At 45.8% G+C, this 27,819-nt stretch overlaps 1 protein-coding gene across 4 annotated transcripts in view; it reads right to left on the bottom strand.

Moving 5' to 3' along the window:
* The window catches only part of LOC149358358 (activating signal cointegrator 1 complex subunit 3-like), a 62,844-nt gene extending 36,902 nt beyond the window's left edge, over nt 1-25,942 (bottom strand). The window contains exons 1-19 of one of the 4 annotated variants that reach the window (XM_089570411.1): nt 25,855-25,942; nt 25,554-25,624; nt 24,924-25,062; nt 24,733-24,848; nt 23,772-24,328; nt 22,142-22,324; nt 21,750-21,880; nt 19,815-19,962; nt 19,451-19,576; nt 19,180-19,377; nt 17,108-17,248; nt 15,976-16,140; nt 14,934-15,182; nt 12,613-12,747; nt 11,162-11,353; nt 9,172-9,396; nt 8,260-8,379; nt 3,457-3,711; nt 423-599 (exon numbers count right to left, since the gene is read on the bottom strand). In XM_089570411.1, coding sequence (XP_089426537.1) covers nt 423-599; nt 3,457-3,711; nt 8,260-8,379; nt 9,172-9,396; nt 11,162-11,353; nt 12,613-12,747; nt 14,934-15,182; nt 15,976-16,140; nt 17,108-17,248; nt 19,180-19,377; nt 19,451-19,576; nt 19,815-19,962; nt 21,750-21,880; nt 22,142-22,324; nt 23,772-24,328; nt 24,733-24,848; nt 24,924-25,060 — 3,255 coding nt within the window. In that variant the 5' untranslated portion in view covers nt 25,061-25,062; nt 25,554-25,624; nt 25,855-25,942. Of the gene's footprint in view, nt 1-422; nt 600-3,456; nt 3,712-8,259; nt 8,380-9,171; nt 9,397-11,161; nt 11,354-12,612; nt 12,748-14,933; nt 15,183-15,975; nt 16,141-17,107; nt 17,249-19,179; nt 19,378-19,450; nt 19,577-19,814; nt 19,963-21,749; nt 21,881-22,141; nt 22,325-23,771; nt 24,329-24,732; nt 24,849-24,923; nt 25,063-25,553; nt 25,625-25,733; nt 25,753-25,854 lie in introns of those variants that run through there. The other 3 variants (XM_089570412.1, XM_089570410.1, XM_089570413.1) reach the window with 3 other exon arrangements.
* Between the last annotated feature and the right edge of the window lie 1,877 nt (nt 25,943-27,819).

Raw genomic sequence — 27,819 nt, 5'->3', positions numbered from 1 at the left:
GCCATGGTTGTACCACCGGATCTTACTGTACATGTTGCAAGCCCGTTGTGTCGAAAGACGGTGCGGGCAGGGCACTTTTTTCTTATTTATTTTTTTTAAGCCCACACTAATATCTGTACATGTTGCATGTTCACTTAAGCCTAATGTACGTATGTGGTGCAGGCAGGGGCTTATTATTTTTATTTCCTTTTCTGTTGCCCCAACCCACTCTATGTACATTTTCATTCGGTGCGGGCAGGGCATTTTTTTTTCCCTAGCCCATTCTAATCTCTGTACATGTTCATTCTTCTGCATTATGAGAATGCTGCTCTCAATTTGTTGTGTACTGTGCCGAAAAACAAGCGCAATGAAGCAACCGTTCCAGGCTGCTGTTCTGACATGCAGAAGCATGCACGGGCACCTAAAGGATAAGATGGGCCCACCTGCACGATGTAGGACAGGTCGGAGATCAAAGAGAACGTCTCCACAGGGCAGCGGGCGATGTAGGTCTGCAGCAGAATGTTCACTTTGCCGTAGGAGTTCTCGCTGCCACCCGCCACCACCACTCGGCACCCGGCGTCCAGCAGGTAGTCGAGCTCTTGCAGCTCGTCTTCCCTCACCTGCAGACACAGCGAAGAAAACTCTGTCATCTTCATATCCACATAACTGATAAAGAAAAAAAGGCCGCCACCGTCTGGAAGACGTTGAAGTAACAAGCTTTAGCTGTTTGGTTTACTAGAATTGATATGAATGAGATTAAAGGGACATACACAAATGGAAATACGAATTTGTATGTTTATTTCCAACCCTGACCTCATCATTGGCACGCGGCAGGTGGTTGTTTCTACAATGCTATTGTAGATGGCGCTACAAGTCTCAATGCGATAAAGTCACTGGAACTCTGAAAGTACCGCAACCAGCGGGCGGCGCGCAGGCAACATTGGGGTGTTGTTGCCAGAGGTGGTCCAGCGCGGCGAGCGCGTCGTCTGCTAGGCGAAGAAAGTCTCCCTTGCAGCGGCCTTGTTCATCGGTTTTGCGCAAAAATTAATGAAAGTATTCATGATTGAGAGCTTAGATGAGGTGAGGGTTTCGAAAACCTTGAAAGCCTTGCACGACAGCTGCGCAGCCTCTCGTATTCTTGAGCCCATGGGTGTGAGCTAACTACGCAAGAAGCAGGCTTGTCCTATCGCTTCCGCGAGAGGCTCGCAAATGCATGTTTTCGGGACCCGGAAAACTTTAAAGCCGGCAGGCTGCGTACTTACCAGCGGTATATAACAAAACGTTTAGTAAATCGGTTCACTTGGAAGTCTGCTGCGTATAAAACGTTCCCTTTACGCTTACTGTTTCCTGCTGCCTGTTCTTCCCTCCGTGTGGTCAGTAGCCGGTCGGAGGCTTGTGGGAGGCAGTTGGGCGACCCTAAAGTCGACGAGCTCTCCGAAATCTCGTAAAGAAACGTCTCCGAAGACATTTATAGCTGTCACGTTCACACAGACACACGACGCACAGAGACACGCACACGCACGCACAGAGACACACGCGGTGCACAAAGACACGCGCGCACACAGATACGCACGCAGACACACGCACTGACAGAGACACGCATGCACAGACACACGCATGCACACAGACACACGCGGTGCACAAAGACACACGCGGTGCACAAAGACACGCGCGCACACATACGCACGCAGACACACGCATACACAGACACACGCACGCACACTGACACACGCGGTGCACAGATACGCACGCAGAAACACGGACTGACAGAGACGAGCATATACAGACACACGCACGCACACAGACACACGCGGTGCAGATACGCACGCAGACACACGCACTGACAGACACGCATACACAGACACACGCGGTGCACAGATACGCACGCAGACACACGCACTGACAGAGATACGCATACACTGATACACGCACGCACACAGACAAACGCGCGCGCAGCACACTGCGCGCACACAGATACAGGCGCGCGCACAGAGACACGCACACGCACGCAGACATACGCTCAGATAGAGGCACAGACACGCGCGCGCACACGCACACAGACAGACACACACGCACACAGATGCGATACTGAACGTGCTACTTGGTAAAACACGCAGTCCAACCCCATCGGAAGCACTGCGCCCCGTCGGCTCCTAGCGCGAGTGGACCATCTATGGAGGCGCCTAATCACGTGATCGCAACTGGCCAATAGGCGGCGCGGCGGCGAAGAGAAAACAGCTGCGGTACTTTCAGAGTTCCAGTGACTTTACAATGCGAGATGTGCTGTTTTCTAGTTGCCACCACAGATGGCGCTGTGATCTCAAGGTGGTAGCAGACCCCACGAAATCTCAAAACATTAGTTGCTGCCACAGATGGCGCTGTGATCTTGGTGTGGTAGCAGACACCACGAAATCTCAAAACGTGATGAGTTATAGAACAGCTTAACTAACTCTTGACTCTTGCTACACAAGTAGAACTATTGCAGATGCTACATGTGCTTATGGGAGCGAGGCTACAACAGTCAGGGTTCCGTTGGTTTGGCCATGCGATCAGATGGGATGAAGAATAAGTCGTGTTTGAGACACTGCATAGCATCTGATCACCACTGTTTTTTTCTGCCTGGACACATCACCTAACATGTCCCCTGTCTTTCGTTCTAAATACAGTGCTCATCCCTACATATATGTCAGAGGCTCCACGTCTTGCTAACAGCACACAGAAATTACAAGACTAACATTAAATAAGGTCTGATTACAAATCTATAACACTGACTGCAGTGACCAAAATTATATTCCGCTAAAGTAAGAAGGGAATTTTTTTGTACACTTGCTCAAACTAGAACTGTCGGTGACCAACTTTTGCCAGTTGAATTACCATACTTACTTACATGATTTGCGCTTTCTTTCCTAAAATTAAGGCTTCAAAAAAGGGGTGCGCAAATTATGTGAAGAGTTTGTGAACACGTCCTAAAAAAAACTGTACAAAGATCAAACACGCAACTGCCACATATAAGTTGACGCCGCAACTTAAAAAAAAAGTTGACTCTAAGCATAAGTCTACGCATACCCCCCCCCCCCCCCCCCCCCCTCCTTCAGTTCTTTTTATAAATCCAGGTAATAAATTAGGGCGTGGAAATTACATGATGGCATAAATTACACAAGTAAATACGGTAAATTTTTGACATCTAATTTTTTTTCCACCGTGACTGAAATCAAATTTGATTCAAGCTAAAATTTCACTATGTGCATACTCCTAGTTATCAGAAATTTTAAGCAAGTTAACATTGTACTATGAGGTCGTGCAGCATACGTAAACTGTCACTGTAAACTTACCATATCAAAGAAGAAAAATTCCCTTTTTAGCTGTCATGCCTCCATTGCAGTTCAAAGATCACATTCAGCTAGTAAGTTGTGAGCTTATCAGGAACCATGCTTTTGCAGTGTCTAAACACCAAGAAAGCACCACAAGCATCCTCGCCTGGAGCTGGTCAAATTCCTGTGCCTTGGAGACAGCTGACAGGACATCTGACTCAGTGAGCGTCTGGCGCTCGATGAGTTCGTTGAAGCGCTCCATGGTGGCGTGCTTGATGTAGAAATGGCTGGCGGTGCGGCCCAGGTTCGTGGAGTCGAGGCTCTCCGAGCGTGGCTCGAAGCGGATCATGCGTGCCTTGTCCAGCTCCTTTGCAGCATGGATCACCAACTCTCGCCGATAGTTGGACAACGTTGGATCCTCCTGCAGTTGAAAGGCAAGTGTCACTGCCAAGCAACTGAGCCTCATGCACCTATACTAGGTGGCACACAGTTTTGAGCAAAAAATACTTTTTTGTGGAGTCTATAAGAGCCCATACCCCAACTCCTGTCCCTTTAGAAAACACCCCTTTCAGCAACACCAGACTGGTCAAAAGAGATGTTTCCAAAAGGGACACAAGTTTGTATACAGGCCAGGTTTTACTGACCTCTTTGCAGAGCCCCACATTTTCCCCATATTCCCTCCTAAGAAGCCTAACAAGGTCGTGCTCAAATGCTATTAATCCCTTGTAATGCAAGGTTTCCATACTACTTCAGAGTTTCCAAGGCTATCGCATTCTCGCCCGTAGAGTTTGTTATCCCAGTCATGAGATAACACAGGGGAAAAATAAATAAATAAAAAAATGCAGGTCAAGTGAGCAATCAGTGCCAGTTTAACAATTCCAACACTGGCATGCCACTGATTGAGCCATAGCCAATATGTGCCAGTGTGCATTCAGAAAGCCTGGTGCTTCCAGTATACCACAGGGAGTAAGTACATGCAGGAATAATGTTAGGAGAAGGTAAGTGACGCCAACCAAGTAAAATACAGGAAAAACACGACGTTTCGGGACCGGCTCGGCCCCTTCTTCACGGTGTGACTACGGGCGAGCGCAGCTTGGCTTTTTAAGCCCCTGTGTGGAGGACCTGCGGGTCAATGGCCGCAGCCCATGGACGTAGGATGAGGGGAGAGTCCCCAGGGAACGATTAACATTCTCTCGTGTTTGCTGTATGTGCCACGACTCGAGAAGAAGCCTCCTGCGTGGGTTAGCTTCCGTTTCCAATACAATGGTGCTGTCGAAGTCAATTGGGTGGTCACACCCTTCACAGTGTTCGGCCACGGCGCTGCGTTGACGATTCATGTGACGGACGTCCGCTTTGTGTTGGTTCATCCTTTCCGCGAAGTTCTTCGTTTCCCCTATGTACGACGCCGGGCAGACGGAACACGGAATTTTGTACACGACGCCCTGGGCCTTTTCTCTGGGCTGCCGGTTTTTTGGGCGGGGGAGAAGGCGACCGATAGTGCTGGTCGGTTTGTGCGTTGTCAGCACCCCTTCTTTTCCGAGAATGCGACCGAGCGTCTCGCTCACGCCTCTCACGTAGGGGATGCAAACACGTTTCCGCTTCTTGCATGCGTCTGAGGAAATAATAGACCGGATTTTGTTTTGCCTTTCTTGTTTCCTGATAATGCGCCGGATGAATGAGCTTGGGTAGCCGTTCTTTTGGAGGTCAGAAATGACTCGGTTCTTCTCCTTCCTTTTATCTTCACTTGAGGAACATATGGAGTCGGCTCTCTTCAGTAATGACGTCACGACAGATGCTTTGTGCGGGATGGGATGGTTCGAATCGAAATGTAGGTACCGTCCTGTGTGGGTTGGCTTCCTGTGCACCGAGGACTGCAGGCCTTTGTCGTGCCTTGTAAGTAGGACATCCAGAAAAGGCAGGCTGCCCTGCTGTTCATGTTCAACAGTAAATTGTATGGCCGGTTCAACTGAATTTAGATGACTCTGGAGGTTTTCTATCTCTGAGGTTTTCACCACACAAAAGCAGTCGTCTACATAACGAAGGAATAACTTTGGCTTGGGATTAAAGGAGGAGAGGGCCCGGCTTTCGACGTCTTCCATGGTTAGGTTAGCCACTGTGACTGAAATTGATGCCCCCATAGCAGTTCCGGTTGTTTGCTTGAAAAATTCTCCGTTGTAGGTGAAAAAGGTACTGCGCAGACAGAGGTCGAGAAGGCGACATACCTCATCGACGTTGAGTGGAGTTCTCTCGTGCAGCGTTTGGTCGTTTTCGAGTGCGCGGCGAGCAACGGACACAGCAAGGGGAACCGGTACGCAGGTAAATAGCGACACCACGTCAAACGAGACTAGGCTTTCGTCTTCCTCCACGGTAAGGTTCGAGACAAGTTGGACGAAATGCCGCGAATTCTGTACATGCGTGGGTGTTCTGCCGGCGAGCGGCGCCAGTACCTTGTGCAGGTAGTCAGAGAGACGTCGCAGAGGAGACAGGGTGAAGTCTACAATTGGCCGAAGGGGGACGCCAGGTTTGTGAGTTTTAGGTAGCCCGTAAAAACCTGGAGCTGAGCCGTTTCTGGAGATGAGGCGGAGGTAAAGCCATTTGAAATCAGGATGCCGCTTGAACATCTCTGCCAGGGTTTTGTTGAGTGTTGCCTGAGTGTTTGAAGTCGGATCCGACTTCAAACACTCAGGCAACACTCAACAAAACCCTGGCAGAGATGTTCAAGCGGCATCCTGATTTCAAATGGCTTTACCTCCGCCTCATCTCCAGAAACGGCTCAGCTCCAGGTTTTTACGGGCTACCTAAAACTCACAAACCTGGCGTCCCCCTTCGGCCAATTGTAGACTTCACCCTGTCTCCTCTGCGACGTCTCTCTGACTACCTGCACAAGGTACTGGCGCCGCTCGCCGGCAGAACACCCACGCATGTACAGAATTCGCGGCATTTCGTCCAACTTGTCTCGAACCTTACCGTGGAGGAAGACGAAAGCCTAGTCTCGTTTGACGTGGTGTCGCTATTTACCTGCGTACCGGTTCCCCTTGCTGTGTCCGTTGCTCGCCGCGCACTCGAAAACGACCAAACGCTGCACGAGAGAACTCCACTCAACGTCGATGAGGTATGTCGCCTTCTCGACCTCTGTCTGCGCAGTACCTTTTTCACCTACAACGGAGAATTTTTCAAGCAAACAACCGGAACTGCTATGGGGGCATCAATTTCAGTCACAGTGGCTAACCTAACCATGGAAGACGTCGAAAGCCGGGCCCTCTCCTCCTTTAATCCCAAGCCAAAGTTATTCCTTCGTTATGTAGACGACTGCTTTTGTGTGGTGAAAACCTCAGAGATAGAAAACCTCCAGAGTCATCTAAATTCAGTTGAACCGGCCATACAATTTACTGTTGAACATGAACAGCAGGGCAGCCTGCCTTTTCTGGATGTCCTACTTACAAGGCACGACAAAGGCCTGCAGTCCTCGGTGCACAGGAAGCCAACCCACACAGGACGGTACCTACATTTCGATTCGAACCATCCCATCCCGCACAAAGCATCTGTCGTGACGTCATTACTGAAGAGAGCCGACTCCATATGTTCCTCAAGTGAAGATAAAAGGAAGGAGAAGAACCGAGTCATTTCTGACCTCCAAAAGAACGGCTACCCAAGCTCATTCATCCGGCGCATTATCAGGAAACAAGAAAGGCAAAACAAAATCCGGTCTATTATTTCCTCAGACGCATGCAAGAAGCGGAAACGTGTTTGCATCCCCTACGTGAGAGGCGTGAGCGAGACGCTCGGTCGCATTCTCGGAAAAGAAGGGGTGCTGACAACGCACAAACCGACCAGCACTATCGGTCGCCTTCTCCCCCGCCCAAAAAACCGGCAGCCCAGAGAAAAGGCCCAGGGCGTCGTGTACAAAATTCCGTGTTCCGTCTGCCCGGCGTCGTACATAGGGGAAACGAAGAACTTCGCGGAAAGGATGAACCAACACAAAGCGGACGTCCGTCACATGAATCGTCAACGCAGCGCCGTGGCCGAACACTGTGAAGGGTGTGACCACCCAATTGACTTCGACAGCACCATTGTATTGGAAACGGAAGCTAACCCACGCAGGAGGCTTCTTCTCGAGTCGTGGCACATACAGCAAACACGAGAGAATGTTAATCGTTCCCTGGGGACTCTCCCCTCATCCTACGTCCATGGGCTGCGGCCATTGACCCGCAGGTCCTCCACACAGGGGCTTAAAAAGCCAAGCTGCGCTCGCCCGTAGTCACACCGTGAAGAAGGGGCCGAGCCGGTCCCGAAACGTCGTGTTTTTCCTGTATTTTACTTGGTTGGCGTCACTTACCTTCTCCTAACATTAAATTTCCCAACCAGACAGACTTCTGTCGAATGTTTTCTTTTGAGTCATGCAGGAATAGGACGAAAATTCGAGCACACTACAGAGACATGATGGCAGTTGCAATGAGCACACAATGGCCATTTGTTAGTGTGGACAGCTGTTGAAGACCTAACCATTTCATGCTTACTTCGACTTCTGGCAATGAGATAGTTTTTTGTTTGTTTTTTTTTCTTTCCTTTTAACAGCCAAGTACAATCAAAGACACGCTAAAACTACCGTACACTGATGCGTATAGGCCAACTTTGAATATAAGTCAGTGTTATAAGTGTTTTAAGTCAAATAGGTCGACTCCGCATATATGTCCCCCACCCGTTTTAAGATGGTTGTTTTTCAAAAACAAAAAACAGACTTCTATGTGGCAATATATATGGTGGTAAGTATATAGCACTTACTGCTGTGCTTATAGGGTACCTGTACTTTGGCAATCCCATTTGTGCCAAAGGATATACAAGAAGTGTTCTGTCATAGCCGTTTCAGACATGTAAAGGTATTGCATTCAGCCAAAGCCAAAGCATCACAGCCCTCGACCAGGCTATTTTCAGCAACCTCGAAGGAGATCAGGCAACACTGGTGACTTACCATAAGCGAGGCACACTTGATTCCGTAGACTAGCGGGTTTCTTCGCATGCGTACAAAGAGGTATGTGTAGCTGAGCCATTCCACTGCTTCGCTCACACTGGTCACTGTGCCCAGGGAGACCTGGAAGAAGGAACAACAAAGCACCCTTGCTCAAATCTAATCAGTCGTTTCTCTTCCAAGGTACAGCAGATGCATATGCAGGCAAGCAGACACACACACACCCTGGCTTTGCAGCTAAAATCGTGTATCATGCAAGCTTGTTGCTTGAACTACAAAATGATCGCAAAACTCGTAGAATAACACTGAGGTCTTCCGATGTCAACGTGAAATTGATGCTCCCACGTCAAACCTTGTTAATAGCTGTGTTTCGGTGCAGCACAATTCGTTCAAGCCCAGTTTTCTGCAAATAGTCACAAATCAAATCGACCTAGTTTTCAGCTAATAATTATAAAGCATCTGCTACCGTTTGTGATTTCTGTTGACTACAGCTTTCGCATTACTGAGCACAATGCCATTTCATATGTTACCTCCCATATGTGCTACATACTTTGTCGTGTTGTGTAAGTTTAAGGCCCATAAGCACATTTTAGATTTGAAGCTAGTCATCTCGGTTAATATTATATACATGTATATTGCAACAACCTCCACTTCAGAGAACACCTAGATGCCAGGGATGAAGACTGCAGTGCCTGAGTGGCATAAAACTATGATAACAAAGAACAGCTTGTGCAACTAAGTGTTACTTAGGGCTGTAATTGCAACTAGTTGGATGAAACTAATATTAATAAGTGAAACAGGCTGCTGGTACACAAAAAATAACCAGCAGTGCAGAGGTAAATCCTGCAATATAGACTATAAATTTCTAATAGGCTAACTGGAATTCTAGGCGCAATAGGTGGGGGGGCTGGCTACCTCAGCGTTCAGGTTGTCCACCAAGTTCTGGTGGAAGTTGCTCTCAATGGGGAACTGGCAGGTGAGCAGTGACAGGTACTTGTTGAGCTTGGCGTGTGTTGTGATGATGGTGCCATGGCCCTCTTTGTCAAACTGCGGACGGCCCGCTCGGCCAAAGATCTGCATCACGTCCAGTATGTCCAGATCCACAAAGGTGCCGTGCTTCGAGTCATAGATGTCGGTGCCCTGTTGGGGAAAGAAAAAGCCGCTGCTGGTCAGATGATCACGCAGAAAATTCCCTAGGCAACATAATCGTCAGCAAAGAGCAAAGCATGCACATATGAAGGGTGCATAAAGTGAGAGCCCGCGAAGCCAACCGTCACTGAGGCATAAGAAAGCAAAGACTACTTGTACTTTCGCAGCCACTGCGAAAAAACTGCTATTATTAACAATTTTTTTAGATTTTTCAGTAAAGTGAAAGAAAATAGAACAAAAGACAACATGGCACTAGCGATGACTCAACAGATAACTCATGTACAGAACATTTAGTGCTTTTACTAACTCAGCTAGAGCAATGTCTGTCTTCCTTTCTGGTTCTGTGAGCGGCGATGTGTATGACTTGTACACTAGCACTATACCAGATGGTTCACTTAAATGGTCTGCAATTTTTAGTAAATAAACTTTTTGAGTCAGAAGAGCACTTTTTTCACCATAGTATTGTCAGTGGTGTAGTGCATCAGAATACAGCTGATATGCTAAATAGTAGGTTGGTTAACTAATACTGAATTTTTAACTTTCTAACTTATTGTTAGTCTCCTTATGTACTGAGCGGCGCGTAGTTCACTGTAAGTGACATCCATAACAGTTTTTAGAACTTTGAAAACAGTTACCCTCGGCATTCTGGCCCAACAAATTTTGGCTACATCACGCCAAAATACATGCGCTTTCGAGAAGCTTGCAGGCAAAGCAACCCCTCCAGTGCACGTGACTCGTCGCAACGGCCAAATTTGCTGGGCCACAGAGCTGAGGGTAAATGTATTTTCGAAATTCTACGAACTGATATGGATATTATCGCTACACGCCTCTCAATAAATAAGGAGACTAGCAGTAATAGTTACAAAGTTAACTATTTAATATTAGTCAGTCAGACTACTAGTTAGCATGTCTTAGCTGTATCCTGACGCGCTACACCGCTGACAACGCTATGCCAAAAAAAGCGCACTTCTAACTTACAATTCCTATATGTAAAAATCGCAGAAATAGCTCGGGCGAAACACCCGATATATGACCATGACAAAGAACACCATGGCCAAGAGCTACCAAAAATATGACATCTACTGCAATAAAGAAAATTAACAATCGTTACTTCTTTACAACAGTTAAAACACCACAACTGCCCTGCATATTTTGTAGTTTCAAAGAATCTGTTTCTTTGGCTAAGGTGCTCATATGCACGTGAGAACAGTTATATGACACTGCTCTCAGTCGTCAACTGGTCGTGATGCAGGCCTTGTTTGCCTTTGTTCTCAGACAGCCATCCTGCACCTTTTGTGGACACACACCATTCTTATTTTGTGCTCCTCTCACCATTTCAGGTCTACCTGACAAACTCCTTGAACACGCATTGTCTTCTGAACATCACTTTCTCACTAGATCAACAATCCCAATACCGAATTTTACGGCCTGAACGATTACAAAATTTTAAATCTGAATTTAAATGCATCTGACTGCAGTTCATCATGGCTAAAAATGAGTGCTTATGAACTTCAGAGAAAAGAGAGAGAGTACCAAATTTTTCTCTTTATTTGGTAGTTACTTGGGCACTTTTGCTAGCATTACAGAGCCGCCCACTAGATCCAAAGCACCATTATAATTTCTACCATGTGATAAAAAAAAAATGCACCAGTTTGCAAATAGTAAGCCAAACCAAGGAGCTCTGCCAATGATGTTTATAAGTTGCATAGCTGGCAAGCTTTAGTTTACATCGCCTGTGTAAAAGCCTGCAACTTGCCTTTATGACGACAGCATGAGCTGGCAGGTTTACACCCCAGGCCAGTGTTGATGTGCAAACAAGGACGTTAATGAGGCCTTCACTGAAGAGCTTTTCAACAAGGTTTCGGTCGCTTCGCAGCATGCCTGCGTGGTGCACAGAGAAGCCATAGGGAAACAGGTCCTTCAAGGCACTGTTTCGAGAGTTGGCCATCTGCAATGGAGGAGACCAAACGCGCAGGAAGGCTTTCAATTCAGAGCACAAGAATGAGCAGAGGAACTGGTGTACACAAAGAGGATTAGATAACAAAGCCTAGGAACTTAGGCCAGACAACAGCAACGCTTCACTCCTAAAACTGGTCACTTATGTAGCGTGCAATGCTGCTGCAAAGGAACTGAGGCAATCCAATCTTAATATTCCAGTACTGATACCAAACATTGACACATGCTTTAGCAGCACATCAATGATACATCCTGGGCTTGTAGCACTGAGCTTGGAAGACAGAAGACTTGGAGGACTCGATTTGGAGCACAATTGTTTGTTTTTTTTAGGGGGGGATGAACATCAATGACATTGCACATACTGTCTTTTACAGTTTTTATGCTGATTTCAAATGTGCACTGTTTGTTTTCACATACAGTCAAACCCACTTATAACAATACCGGTTATAACAATATATCGGATATAACTATGGTCAGTTGCGGCACCGTCAGCTTTTGCATGTGTTCTATGGTATTTTCGGCACAACCCTGTTATAACAATTATTGGTTATAACAATGGTATTTCCATGGCACTTCAGTATTGTTATAAGTGGATTTGACTGTACAACACAAACTGGTTCTTAAGATAGATATCACTTTCTAGTGTTAGCGGCCACAAAGGAGAAAAATCGTCCCATAAAAAAACCATTTTCTAAGCTTGGACAGACAGGCAAATCAGCAAGAAATGCTAAAAAATACTACGCTGGAACCAGACTTTTGACATGGCCACTGTTAGTCATTTTTAAGGAGAATCAATTTTGGCTTTCAAAGTATAGCTACTAATTGCCTGTAATCACAACAAAATAATTATGCATATTAAAATCTGAAAATTTGCTCCCAGCATTACATGCATACCACAGTAAGCTTCTTATCATGTTAGAGACCCGTGTACTGCGTGATGTCAGTGTACGTCAAAGAACCCCAGGTGGTCGAAATTTCTGGAGCCCTTCACTACGGCGGCCCTCATAGACTGAGTCGCTTTGGGACGTTAAACCCCAATAAACCAAACCAAAGCTTCTTATCATGAAAGAAATTTAAAGCTCTAGCTGCTCTACTTGCCGAGATATCAAGGTGACAAAACAGAAAAGAGTCGGGTCAATGTAGACAGTCTGTCAAGCACCTTCTCTTCTGCTCGACAGGCTAGCAGCGACAGTAAGGTCGGACAGCTGAGGTTACCAGCTGGCACATCTTCAAGTGTTGTGATGCACCCACCTGCCTCTCAGCGCCTACATACTGAGGACTCTGCTGGACTTGGAACTTGGCAAGCTTTCCCTGCTGTTGGGCCATGTCCCTGAGAGTCCGAGCAGTCTTCACTGTGGAGTTTCGAGAGTGGACAAACACCATGACCTGAAAACAACAGAGGGGCCAGACTTTTACAAGTATGTCCTGAGAAGTTGCACAGGCGTCTCACAGAAATAAAACTTTCTTTAGAAACAACAGAGCCTTCCAGGAGTAAACAGCTGCACAGCCAAACCCCGCTACAATGAACACCACTACAACGAATACCACTACAGCAAAATTTCTGCTTCAACATAGTATTTCCTATTATCTCTCAGCAAACTATACAAGGCAATGCAATTATTTCCCCTGACAATGAACAATTTTCTGAGCAAAGCTCCGATCCAACAATTTTTTATCAGAGTAAATGCCAATCTTTCTTTTTTTTTTGAGCGTCCAGATATGCCTATCTCATTTGTTTTCAACGAAAATGTTTTCCAAAGTCAGTTAGCATTTTCTGTAGCACTGTTAACACTCCCTGCAGAATCGCAGACATGTCCGCATAAAGATCCAATCCAGCGCACGACTGCCTGTGACCACTTTGCCAACACTCAGTCAGGGGCTCGAACTCCGCACTTGCAAACCGCAGCCGATGATGCAAGTTGGCTTTCCGCCTTTCGGCTTTTTGCTCAATTCGCCAGTGAACGCGTACTGGAAATCAGTTGTGCCTTCATTTCAGTGTACAGTTATTCTGTCACCTTGTCACAAAGTTGTCACCTGTGGCAACAGGTGACAACGTTCAGATGTTTCTATGCGATGGCTAGTTCCAAGGCACTTTCACCGTCTCTTCATCCTCTTTCTCCCCTGAAGCGATTTCCTCTCTCCACTTCTCCGCTTGCCAAGTGAGGCTTCAGACGGACAGGCAAAAATTTTTCCAACATGGAGGTTCTAATGCTAATGCAATCTTTTTAAAAACACGTTCTGATAGTCAGTGCTGCAGGCGCCTTTATTAAGGGGGCATGAGGGGATCGAAAGCGATTTTTACATTTTTTGACTTAAGTGTGATGAAATTTGGCAGACGGGCTTAAAACAGCATCAAGCAATCAGATATAAAGTTTCACAATGACAGCTTTAGTAGGTTCGCTTTTATAATTGTTTATATGTTGTCCCCATGTTGCTTGCTTGAGGAAAGCCTAGCATGACAAAAAAACAGGCTACAGCTCTGTAAATGCTTTTAACATTTACTAAGAAGTGTGGTGTAAATCAAGACTCTCTTAATTTTTTCAAAACAAACTTTCGAGAAAACAAGCCTGAAAGTTCTAAGCTAGCACACACTGTCTATGTGTAGATGCTGACAAATATATTTATTTGGGGCACTTTTGGGTGAAATATTTCAGTACAACATAGAAACAGTGTTGGGGATGCCAAAAAGTGCACTTTTCAAAAATCGACTTTTTTTGAGATTTTTGCAATCTGATACCCACATCCCCTTTTAAACCAATACATACAGTGTCTGAGGTTTCTGAAGTAACATGAAAATTGTGCCACGCCACTGATTTCAAAACAATGAAAGATCAAAGATGACAAATTTTTGGCAATAAACATTGTTCATGAGCTACCTAGGTAGTCCCATCTGTCAGTTTTCTCATCCTGTTTCAAGACAACGAAGCTTCCGCTTTCGCAAAATTTTTGCGGGTCTAGTGATTTCGTTGTAGTGGGATCTGACTGCAACACAAAAGGAAATCAGGAGCTACGCTGGACGACAACACTCATTCTGAACGTTTGTTCTCCGAATACTAATTCAAGAGTGTAACAAGGCAGCTATCACAAAACCTGAAATATGCAGCCTCCCCTATAGCTTCACAGCAAGAGACTGTGAAAATAATTTATTCCACATTTGTATTTTCTGCCCTTCATCACTGGGCGAAGCAAGGCCGTGCCCTGCATTTGCTCTTCAATTCTGGCTCAAGTCCAGCAACAGACCTTCCTAACCTGTGTGCCACCATATTCTTGCTGGGCCGCTTTTAGCACCTGACGTTGCTAAGGGCTACCTCGGCGTCACCTTACTGCTACTAAACCACTGTGTTCCCCAGCCACAGGTGCGGTGGGCTGCTAGCGCCAGGTGTAAAATGCAGTCTGGCGAGCAATATTACGATGTACCAGTCGGAAAGGTCTACAGAGGGGGTATGGCATCACTTCAGCCAGTGACGAAAGGATGGAGGTGCAAAAATGGAATGAAACTGCTATATCATACCAGCCCCTTGAACCTTCAAACCTGCGTGCAAAACAGTGCGAGTGGTCTTTCCTTCACTTGCCTGATAACCCCTCTGGACGACTGAGAACACCTTATCGAAGCAGACCTCATCCATGTCAGCGAGCTGCTGGAGGGGTGACGTTGCCTTGACACCGATGAAAGTCTGGCCCAGCGGAACGGGCCTAAACCGGTTGTCAAAATAGAACAGCCCCTGCCGGGGGTTCACGCGCAAGAAGTGGGCCACGTCTTCGTAGTTGGGCAGCGTTGCTGACAGCCCCACAATGCGGATCATTGTCTGAGATGACTCCACCTGGTTGAGAGGAAAAAAATAGTTGAAGAAAGTTGAAGACAGAAAGGCAATATGTAAGCTTTTATAAATATATGCAACATTCACAAGCTACAAGAAGAGCATCATCTTTCCTTGGCACGGATAGTCTTCATGCCGATGTAATTTTCATGAAGGGAGTCAATGACCCCAATTTTTTTTTTTTTGCTAACATTTGCTTCATCCAGCTTTCCAGAACCCCTTAGTTCACACGGTGGCTCTCCAGCATCAAACTAGACCTCACAACTCTCAAAGAAGTGACTTACCAGAGCCATAATACTGATGACTGAATACAACAGAATGGAAGGCATGAAATGACAGGCAAGAGAGAGAAGTGGACGATGCTTGAATATGGCTTCTCTTCCAATGCGAAGAACAACTAAGAGGTGGTTGTTACCCCATGGATCAATTTTTAAACTGTCAGAATCATTTAATGCCACATTTAGACTTAGACAGCACAATTATGCATGTCAACAAAAACAGCACAGGAACAGAACAAGGACAAGCAAGGACACACACGAGCACTCGTGTGTGTCCTTGCTTGTCCTTGTTCTGTTCCTGCGCTGTTTTTGTTGAGATAATTACCAACAAGCCCAAGCTGCCACCTTAATGGACAATTATGCAGCAAAGGTAAAAAGAAAGATTAGGAACACCTCTGTGATATTCCTTATGTATGGCAGCAAATTATGAAATAAAAAAACCCCCCTCATTTTACCATGCACTTAAGGAGGCTGTGAATGGCTTACATTTGTTTACCTCAACGTCAAGCACAACGTACCTGTCTCAATGTTCGAGCAACGAGTGCTTCGAGTACGGGGCCTCGGTCTCCGTGAAGCAGGTGAACCTCGTCCAGGATTAGCAGCTTCACAATCTGATTGAGTGCAATGTCTCCCGTGGACTTGCGTGTAACCACATCCCACTTTTCAGGTGTTGTCACCAGCATCTGAAAAACAGACGTCCGCAGGGCAAAAAGGTGCAGTTAACAGCTGCTAACGTTTTTAACGATAAGCTGCAAACTGTAGAAAATGTCATGTGTATATGAAATGTGTACTTGATACAGATGAAAAGCATGCCTGCCCTTGCTACATACATTTGGCTCTAGCTAGTCTGTGCAGTGATTTGAATTGCAAACAATGAGTGCCAGTGAAAACGCACCAGCAATAGGAACATAATTCAATCAAGGGAGTAATAACCCCTTAAAACCCACCTAATTAGTGCAGTCACACTACAAAGCAAACCTATACACTACAGAGCTTTCTTAAACGCTTTGCAGTTCAAGGAAAATTCACCCCGCTCTGGAGCTTGAACCCAGGCCACTGCTTATCCAGAACAGTAAGCTTACTAAGCTAACCACAATGGCTAGCAGATGGCAAGGTGAGTCCGAAACGACCAACAACTCTAAGTGGGAGCGACGTTAGTTTACGAGGAAGTTTACGAGGAATCCCACAAGGTGGAGTAGATTTGAACTCAATCGAAGGGGCAACCACTCATCAGAATCAGCAACTTGCTCGACTGTATACGTCTCCTTTTTAGATGTATGGCTGCGTTCATGTAGATGATGATGAGCCGTTACAGATTAAATTCAGATCTACTCGACCTTGGGGGATTCCCCTCAACAAATTTTGCTAGTAGAAGTGTGAGTTATGATCACATGGCTTATATAACAGATTCAGAGTTTCCAGTTTCCTCATTTCAAGCTTGTGAGACCACAAAGATAAAACATCTGCCACTTGTCACAATGATAAAAACATTTTAGTTTGATTTATCCAGCAAGTTTTAATGAATCATACATGGGAAACCAGAAGTAGCATTTACTATAAACTTTCATTCACACATAATCCAGTGGACATTCTGTAGCCCAAGAGAAACGGTTGTCAAGCAAGAACACACACACGAAAAAAATAACTCACGTGTGTTTTCATGATTTCGGCTTTGCTAAGCTGCATGTCACCAGTCAGTTCTCGGACGACGACACCCAGAGAGTCCAGTCGCTTGCTAAAGTTGCGAACCATCTCGGCTGCAAGGGCCTTCATGGGAGCCACATAAACAATCTGACAAAGAGAAGGATTGCAAAACACAACTTCAATTTCTCCACATTTTGGGGCCAGGATGGGTGAGTTTGGTGCCTTTACCAGACTCCACACACTGAACACATAATGCCAATAACAGGCTTTAGCGTTTGTTATCAGCAGTGACTGCTTGGCTGAGTTCCTACATAATAGTGAATTAAAGAGATCATACTGCTGGTAGACATCATGTTTTTGCCATGTCACATTGTAGTAAAAAACGTCCGAATTATCCAAATGTCCCCTAAAAACTGCCAAAAACTGTTTGCATGAAGACTAAATTTATTTGGCGGTAACTTTTAAAACTAAAACTGCGTGACACCAGCGATTTCTTGTTGTTCCGTCAAATATTTAATTTATGCATGCTATCAGGAGGGGCAGAAGCAGAACTAATCTACAACGGTGAGGGTCTCTGCAGCTACTTTCATTGTCCGAAATGGTAGTGCTGGAGCTTCTTTGGATGTGGCGTCGCATGTGAAGAGGTTTCATCGCACAAACGGTAAACAGCACGTCACAAGCGTGGAGTTTCAGCGCGTTGGAAGAACGGAAATACGACGCGGACAGAAGCAAGGGAAGTGAGCATTCGCACCGGAGCGGCAAGACGCCTTAAAAAAAATGGAGGGGACACTTAAGCTCTGCCTTTAGGGTATAATGCGATAGCGTAGTGGGGTAATTCCTATATATTCAGAAGGTCATTCTCTATCTACACTCACAGATCCCTGGGAGTCCTCATGCCCCTCCTGGCACAGCAGTGCAGCGATTAAGCGATGGAACAGTACGTCACCATAAACTTCCTAACCAAGTCACATCATCCTAGGCAGCTCGTAGCACATACAAACAGAGGGAAGAGTAAGCTATTCTTTACTTTTTTTCAGCAGCTTTTTCATGTGAGCAAGGGTAGGTTTACAACAGAACGCACTGGTGGATGGGGCACTTCTCCCAGTGGCACACAGCAAGAAAAGAAAAATGGACAAAACAATTAGTTTAATTAAAGAATACCAGTGAAGCTAAATGTTGCACGCTTATTTGTCCACTCTTGTGTCTCTTGGAAAAATTCTTTCTCACTGTGACAGCATAACATGACAGACACACAAGGCATTTTTCGTAGCTGACACATAGATATTTCAGGGCCCCTTTGGTTTTATCTGATTCCTGAAGGATTCCAGCTTGTTTCAATCACACCATCAAGCACACCATCTACACAGATATTCATCCCTGGCCAAGAATCAAGGTTAGAATAATTATTTTTTTAATTATATGATGAACCCATTAAAGCTAGAATAACTGGGTCCCGTGGTAGACTGACTTTGATGTGAAGATTTTCACACGCTCAAAAATCTGCCATGAAAAACTGCATATTACAACGTGCGATATCTACCTACTGTAAAAGCTAACCTAGACGGCCTGCACACCCACAACAATTCTGTCAATGCAACAACCTCTTTATTTACACCATGCGCACAACTGTATGTCAAACCATTTGAAACCTTTCTGGAACATGTAGATTAACAAAAAAAAATCTAAAAGATCAGATGACACAATCTGTTACACGAAAAGTTTATTTTCTGCTTACAGTCACCTTTTAAAAGCCCTGCATTAGTGCCTATCAGCGTGTAAAACAAACTAGCATGAAATAGACTGAAGACATCATGAAGCCTGAAGTTTATACATAAGATGTATTCACAGCTACTAAGAGGAAATAAAAACCATGCCTTTAAATGTGGGTGCAAGAAGCAAAGAGAAATTGCAGCTATGTGGAGGTGGTCGTGATCAAGAGAGAACAGTGCCAGAACAATGCAAATAAAAGAGGAAGGAAAAGGCAAAGTGCTGACCAGTTAGATTATTGCATCCCTGCACTAGTATTTCCCCGTGGTCCAGCAGAGAAATTTATGGGAACCAACCACTCAGCAGCTCACCTTGAAGTTTGTATTCAAAGTCCTCCCATTGATGTGCTGCTTCACCTCGTGCAGAATGGCAAGCATCGCCACGTTGGTCTTTCCAGCACCCGTGGGGGCACATATCAGTAGGTTCTCGTTGGTGTTGTACACGGTGTCGAACACGATGGACTGGATCTTGTTCAGGGTCTTCACACCTTTGAAGCCTGCCTGGCAGACCTGTTCAGTGGAGATGCCAAAAACAAGAAAATTATTACAAACCCACAAGGCAAACAATTTTATTTTAACGTACCTCGTCCAAGTTGGCTATCTCAACCAGAGTGCTGCCAACATTCGATGGCGGCGGCTTGCTCAGTGGAATGGATACCTCCTCATATTTCCCAGCGGAGGTAATCTTGCAGTCAGCAGGCAGGGTCATCTGTTTGATACGAGGAGCAGAAAGCATTTCGTCAGTCCTTGCGAGCAACTTTAATTTAAAAAAAAGAAAGAACAAGTGCAAAACATAACAGAAGGCATATTTGCTATTTCTGTTATTTATAGGAAGCAGGAGAATAACTGGCTTCACTGAGGCACGAAAACAATATGAAGGTACACAGGCCTTCATTTCACGACCTACTGGTCTCCTTTATGTCATACGGAGAAAATGAAATGCCCACCTTGGCTCCCGCTATGAACGCCGCTGACTTCTTGGCCTCAGCGTAGGAGTCATAAACATTTGGATACCGCTCCACACGAGCTTGTGGCCTCCTAGCCAAGAGTGGGGTAGCTTTGGCAGTCATAAGTTCAGCATTTAGTTCAGCATGCCTGCAACAAACAGGATAACATTAGCTTATAAACGGATAAAGCAGATACACTAGTGCAAAAAGGAAAAAGGATTCATTTTAGGGGAAACATGAAGTACACACTGTTAGAACTAGTATAATCTAATTTACCGTTTCCATGTTCTCTGAAAAGGCATAGACAGCAACTCCACTGGTGCTGACACAACTGCTATGTGAATGTGCAGACAGTCCAATTTTTCTTTTTTTGCATTTCATTTTTTCTACATGCCACACAGGTTACAACAGCGGTATGCTTGCACTACTACCCTTGAGAACAAAGTCATAGCAGTTACAGCAGTACAAAAATTTTTGTTATCTTTACTTTCAGCTTTTTAGGGTCAACAGCCACAATGCCAGCGCAGGTACAGAGCTATTTTAATCTGACCTGCTAGAGTGGTTCAGTGGTTAGGGCACTTGGCTGCTAAGCCTAAGGTGTGCATCAAACCCCTAGCCGCCACAGCCACATTTCAGTGGAGGCGAAAGTCAAAGGACACCTGTGCGTTGTGCGTTGCCAGTGCACATTAAACATCCCCAGTCGGTCAAAATTAATCTGAAATCTTCCACTACAGAGCCACTTTCTCTCTTCCTTCATCCCTTCCCTCGCGACATAGCTGAGGAGCTCGCCGAGAAGTGAGACAGTTAGTTACTGCGCCTTTCCTTCTCTCAAAACCAAGTTATTTATTTATTTAACTATTTCAATCTTGCACAAGCTCCATCGTTTGAAGGCTATTAATATAGCGAGGGTCAGCGTAGAGTCAGGTGGTCATATGAGATAAGGGAACCTATGGGGATAGGGTGGCCACAGATGACACAAGACAAGGCTAAAAACTGGAAGGGACACTTAAGCTCCATCATAACGGTATGACGTGATAGCGTTAATGGGTTAATGACCATATATGCGGAACTGGTCATTCTCGGCTTTACACTCGTCGCTCTCTGGGAGTCCTCACACTACTCCTGGCACGGTAGTGGCGGAGCGGTTAAGCAATGTGCCACTGCCCTGAGATTGCAGGTGCTGCCACCGGAGAGGTTTATGCGACCAAGGTTACTCTTCCCGAGCAACCTCTCCCGACCAATCATTTATTTTACTGCCATGCACTACGAAGGTCAGTTTGCTCACAATCCAGTGGGCAGGTTATGATGACACCACGAAATCACGTGATATAGGTGGGCCACGATTACTTCTCAGAGGATTTTTCACTCACAACGCCAACACCAGATTTTTTGAAAACAGGAGCCTTAACACTATCGCATTAATTGAGAAAGCTGAATGACAGAGGCTTTTGTCCTGGTCTTGAAGTGTATGCAGTGGGGCTGATGATGATGATGAATGCTAGAGGCACATTTAAAGCGGCCACAAAATAGTATGTACTGAGGTTAGGAAAAGCGCACGAGCGACCTGTATTCCATCGCCCATCATTGCACGGCAAAAATTATTAAGCTAGCTTCATTAACACAAAAGATATCCGCAATTAAAAATGAAGCTCGCCATTGCCACTTCAACTCATACATGCCAATGAGCCAGAAAACAAAATAAAGAAAACAGGCCGGGCCTGCACCCCTCCACACAAGGTGAAGTATCGCCCTAATTGGCTGCGAGCTACTGCAAGCAGCGATTTTTTAAAATATTCCACACACAACTTTTACATTTCACTTGAATACCCACACAGACCACCTACAGATCTGTTGCACTTGAATATGACCATCGAAATCATTTCAGGGTCCCTTCAACAAAAAAAAAAAGCATGCCAAAAAAAAGGAGCAGCTTACTTTTGCCTACGAAGGAACTCCACATTCAACTGGTTCTCATCTTCCTGCTCCTTTGTGTTCTTCGTACGATCCCGTCCTATCCTTTTTTCTTCTTTCTGTATCTTTTTCATCAAGTTCTTCTCCTGTTCAGACTGAAATGATTAAGAAGTTAAAAGCAATAGAAAAGAGGTAGGAAAAAGGAAGACTAGATAGTCAGTGTGAAGGAACACAACAGTTGCAGCATTCAGGCAGTTTCAGCAAAGTACTCCCAGTTACAAATAGTAAGACCTGTAATCTGATTTAGCCCGAAAAGAAAAGTGCAGTTGAGATTAACCACAGGCATTCCAATGCTTGGCTGCCTTAAAGCAATTGATTCTAAACTACAGCCATGTAATTGAGCCCGCACATATTACCTGAATAGTGACTTGGCATCCATATATGGGCTTTGAAGGCTGATTCTTGAATGTGGGAGCGACATGAGCAAAAGGCTCGGCCATGCTTAAAGCATCAGCATTCATGGCTTTCACTAGCTCTTTACGGTGGTCCAGGATATTGTGGATCACACCAAGAAACTCAGCTCCAAAAATTTCATACATCTGAAAGCAGAAAGTAACAGCAAGATATAATAAACCAGCAAGTTAGCATAGATATTCCTTTTTTTTTAAAAGGGAACGGTGATCAGTTAAGCATGCTGTTAAATTTCCAAGGAGTATATGCATTTATTTCACCTTGGGCATTTACTCTTCCCAATAACCACCGCTATATTCCTTCTGCAAATATGTAGAAAATTTCAAACTACCCTCTGATTTCTTTGCACATAAGCTTTTTCAGTATTCGGTTAACAACTTAAAGGGGTTCTGAAAGACTCTTTCAATAAAGGTGCCGTATGCCTGGGATGTTGAAGAACAGTGCTTCAGGAATATCCTCCAGCAAGAATTTTTTTTTCTAATGCGCTCTGCAGGAGCCAAATTATCTGTGGTAAAATTTGAATTTCAGTGCCCTTGCGCCTTTCCCTCTTCTCTCACTTTTTGCTCACTCAAAGGTCGGCACTCCACCACCCGCCCACCTCCAAAGCACGCGGAATATTCTGGAGGAGGAGAGAGGAACTCCTGATTCACAGGAGCAACGTGACGTCTCAAAGAATCTAACCAATAGCCATCTCTGAACAGACATATGCAGGAGCATGAGACAAAGGAGGGCGCGAATATGAAAAAGTCGCTGGAAAGAACTCGCAAACTTTCATATGCAATTGTGGGTACTCTGCTATGTGTAGAAGTGTATCATTTGGCTCAGGTGCTCACAACGGCAGAATGTGAGTTTATGTACTCTCCTCAGAATGTATTTCAGAGCCCCCTTAAGCATGTAAATAAACAAACCAGTGCCTTTAACCATAAACATAATTCTTTGAAACCCCAGCCAAAGTAAGCTCACTCATCAGTTCGCTAGAATTTTTCTCCATACAGATAAGCTGGAGACATGCAAAGGAGAATACGAGAATACATAAACCAAACCAAGCTTACTAATTATGTGCCTTTTAACCTGAGATAAAGCACACGACTACAACAACATATCAACCACTAAAAGTGCAACACTGTGCAGTTGGCATGAGAGAGGCCAATGTTTGGAAGAAATGCGTTACACTATAGTCAGATACAACTCAAGAACAAAGGAGCGAATACTGCACAAAGCAGGCTCTCCAGCAAATTGCGCAGACTAGTTGCTGTGAAGTCACTGTTGATCCACTTAAACCGTGGTAAAATCCCCTTGCATCTGAAAGCCCTTTGGCATCACGCTACCGGGTGCAAGGGGCTTAAGTCCAATCACTTGACAGTTTGTGGGCTAGTGGGCCTCTTTTAAGGGGCATTCGCCTCTTTCTTGAGTTGTATTTGACTATTATTGGTACAGTCAGTTCAGTGTTCCAAACTAGTACACATCCTGTAGATTAGGGCCTGGTGTGAACATTTTTAGAGTGCATTAAAAGAAAGAAAGGAATTAGTACAAGCAGTAAGCAGCCACAACACCACACTTGCGTACGACACTCACTTCGGCTTCAAGCTCCTTGTCACTCCGTTGCGAGTCCAGCATGGGAGCCATTATGTTTACACACTCTTCCACCGAGAGTCCCAAAGCATTTCCACTGCACAGAGCCGTCTGCACTTGACTCCTCAGCCAATGGGCATCATAGCGGCTCTTTGGCTTCTCTGTCACCACTAAGGGCTCCTTGAAGCCAATGTCCAGACAGGCCTGACCTCTAACAAACAGTTCGTCCTCGGAACACGCATCCACCTCATCGTCCATGAATGGCACAAAGGCACCGACTTTGATGCGCCGAGCAAACTCTGTGCTCTCGGGGAACGTGTCTTCCAGACTGTTCCTCTGCTCGAGCAGTAGCTCCCTCGTCTCTGGTGGCAGCCATGTGAAGATCTTGTGCACCAAGGTGCAGGCCTTTTTTGCCAGGTCGGGAGGGAAGCTCCCAAAGGCCCTCTTGAGCTGCTGCCTCTGGTGCTCCGTGACATAGTCATGATCCTCGTCTGACTCAAAAATATCCAACAGCTGTAGTGCTGCTGCATGCAGAACTTCCTCGAGGCACTCTCCGCCAGCTGTGCAAACAATCATGAGAAAACAGGACATCAGCAAAATAGACAAAATATAATGACCTGCACATGAACCCAGCCATGTTTACTACTTTGTTGCAAGGGGCATGGTATTTGACAAATGGACTAGAAAGAATGGCTGAATGAATAATATGAATGAATAGCAACAATGAGTAGCATTCAGAACAGCTTTCTGACGCGAACAAAGCACACAGGTAGAGTGAGGCTAACATTGTAAAGCCAAATATGCCAACGGTAACCCTCAAGTTAATTTATTAATCAATGGCTGGTCACACCTGCCTTCTTTAGGTGATGGTGAGGGGTGCCCTTATAGCGAATTCAGTTAGCTAGAGTCATGTTCAGAAGCTACACTTGTATTAAGTCACCATAGATCAAGCCAGTGTACTCACAGAATTCCTGGGCATACCGAAGTAGCTCGCGCAGGCCAACTACCACATCAGTGTCCGGTATGTCCTTCACCGACAACACAGTCTGCCTGACGCAGTTCCAAACAGTGCTACTTTTCCTGTGAAAGGAGCAAATTGGTCAAAAGCTGGCGGTCGATGTCAGCGGCGTGTGCGCCGCATAAGCGGGGCCTTACTTGAGACGCTTTTCAGAATGGCAGCGCTTCTTCTCGGCGATCGCGTCCGGCGCTTCATCGAAACATGCCTCGTTGGCGGCGACTCCTGAGAATGTCCGAAGAGTCTCCGAAAACTGTGGCTGCACCAACTGATTCATACCTGCGCGACAGCAGACAAAAGTGACCACATAAATGCATCGAGCTATTGGTGAATATCTAGCTTTTTCTCTATAGTTTCGCAAACGCGCGACAGTCATGCATACGGCCTGTGTCATCGAAACGTGCGTGTTCTGATAACACGTGCATGTTTTGATAACATGGTAATGGGACGTCATTTAAAGTAGTACACGCACACACACCTTTCTTCACATTTCATTGTTTTCATAAAGATAAAAGTACTGCTTTCCTAATGCCAAAAAACCCAAGGTGAACGCAAAAGTTTGCCTTTCCACTTATACGCTACGGCATTTTCCATAAAGCCTGTTTTCTATTAATGACAGGTCCTGTCAATGTGGAGCACACGACTAACGAGAAGTGACAGAAGTCCCTATTACCGATAGTTTCTCCAGATGTTTCCCGGACAACCGCTTAAGTTCACGTCTAGGTTGCAGTGGATGCGAACATATGCGGGCGACCTGTGTAATCACTTACCGCGTGGTGAGATCGATGATTGCGCTTCATGACCACTAGCATTGACACTCCAGCAGAAAGGGAGACCAAACCTGAAGCACGTCAAGCAATGCACTCATCACCAGTTCAACACGTCAAAAGAAACATGAGCGCGGAACTCGCGTGGACCTCACAACGAACGCTAGGAAGATGAGGGCTCACAGCCTTTGATGAAATGGCTCTGTTGAGGGTGGAAGCCCACACAAATAAAATTCGGGGAATGACAGAATGACAACGGACAAGCGTGCGCAGGAATGCAGTCAACAAGCAGAAAGCTACCTACCCCTGCTACCGCATGCTGCCGGCTGGCACGAGATGTCGCGATGTCGCCGCCGCCACCCGTGGCGACACCCGTGGCAATGTAAAGTTCTCAGTTTTGTTATCTTCAGACAAACGCTCTAAGTGCGACAATAAATCAAAATTTGGTCTTTAGGAGCAGTGATTTTGTTTACTTGCATATTACTTATCGATTCACAGGTTTCACAGCACTTCACCGAGGTCGGCAAGTTTTGAACACATCGGCGAGAACGTGGGTTTCGTGGGCAACACGGGTATGAACGTAGCAACGCGGGTTTGTTTCAATCGGTTTGAGTCAAGGAGGTTGCATATAAGAAGTTTTTATATATATAACCTCCTTGATGCGAGTGCATTAACTCTATGGTTTGAGTTCCGACAGCGAAGGCGCTCCCTCTTCCATGGTAACGACGATAAAACTTCGGCTAGGGCCTAGTTGGTACATGTTGCTGTTGAGGTGAAGGTTGCACAAACACGGGACGATCCACAACGAAGAGACACACACAGGCACTACTAACAACTGGTTTATTCTTCTTAAGAACGCATACTTTTACATCTGACCACGCATACTCAAACACGATCTGCGTACACAGATACGGACATATCACTAATGCAGTATTCTGCTTTTTCCTTTATGTGGAAGGCCTCCAAGGCCAGCCACGCGTGTTCGTTTTTGCTTTTGCCAAGATCACAGTCTCGTAAGGTGGGACACAGTATGTGCACCTTTGTCTGTGTTGTTCTTAACTTCATTCGCATGCTCCCTGAGTCGCTCATTTATGCACCGCCCTGTCCGCCCGATGTACGTCTTTCCACATGAAAGAGGGAAGGCACATACCACCCCGGTGGAGCAAGGGATGTACGATGTTCCGTGCCTGATTAGGCAGCCACTCCTATCACCGCACACGCGGGAGCACAGCTGCCAGTTTATTCGGCGCGGAAAATGCCAGAGGGACGCCATGCCTGCCTGCAACTCTCTTGAGGTGATGAGACACCTTACGCAGATAAGGTACCACCACAGGCCTGAACGTTTCACGTTCGCTCGCCACCCCCATGATGATGATGATACCCACGGCGGGGGATTGGCCAGGGTACTTGGCGTGTCGGTCTTCACCTTCCTTAACAGGACCTCGGCAACCGCAGTCAAGAGCGACATAGGAAAACCTGCCGCCGATAGCCGGCGGACCTGATTAATTGTGAAAACTTGCCTTCATTTGATGCTCACACGATTTTTTTAGAGCCAATTCTATGCAGAGGGAAGCGATCGAACGACGATTCCAGTGGGAGCGATGTGCGAGATTGCCTAGCGTTTAACAGCTATTTCTTGGTAATTAGAAAATAAAAAATGAAGGAACAGAGTAGGGTGGCAATATACACTATGTGCAAATAGAGGGTATTGAAATAAAATAAAAATAGATGTGAGCTTCAGAAAGTGTAGTACGGCATGTGCAGTAAAACCCCCGTGGGACTGCTAAAGCAGCATTTGTAAGAACTGTATCGAACGCTGTATGCAGACGCTGTTGGGTGCATTGCTCTTTTGAATTTGTTGTTTATTTAGTTTGCCTCCATGTGCCAGGTGCAGTCATGGACAGAAGTTAGCGGGATGCGTGTTTAAGGGGAAAACAAAACAGGCCGGTACCTATTTTTTTTTCGAAACGCGGAGCTGTGTTGCATACAGCGTGCGTATGCTATGCCTACCGTTCGAAACGACGCAACTTTACGCCGCCTCCCCTCCTCTGTATTTCCTCTGACAGCATTAGGAGGGCAATAAAGGAGAAAACTATCCGGCGACGTCAGCTTCCGTATGAAGCCTCCACCTGCTAGGTGGTGCTTAGGGAGATTCGCCTATTTCCACATTCCACCTGTTAACCGTCCCCCCGACCTCTTGCCCCTCTGCCCTTCCCCCTTTCCACCTGTAGGGAAGAGGCCATATGAAGAATAACTCGGCAAAAGAGAA

The sequence above is a fragment of the Amblyomma mixtum genome, chromosome 2 (genome assembly GCF_055824585.1).
Source record: "Amblyomma mixtum isolate Tamu chromosome 2, ASM5582458v1, whole genome shotgun sequence".
NCBI lineage: Eukaryota > Metazoa > Arthropoda > Arachnida > Ixodida > Ixodidae > Amblyomma > Amblyomma mixtum.
The sequence above is the reverse complement of the archived record's forward strand: the minus strand, read 5'-3'. Positions and strand labels throughout refer to the sequence as shown.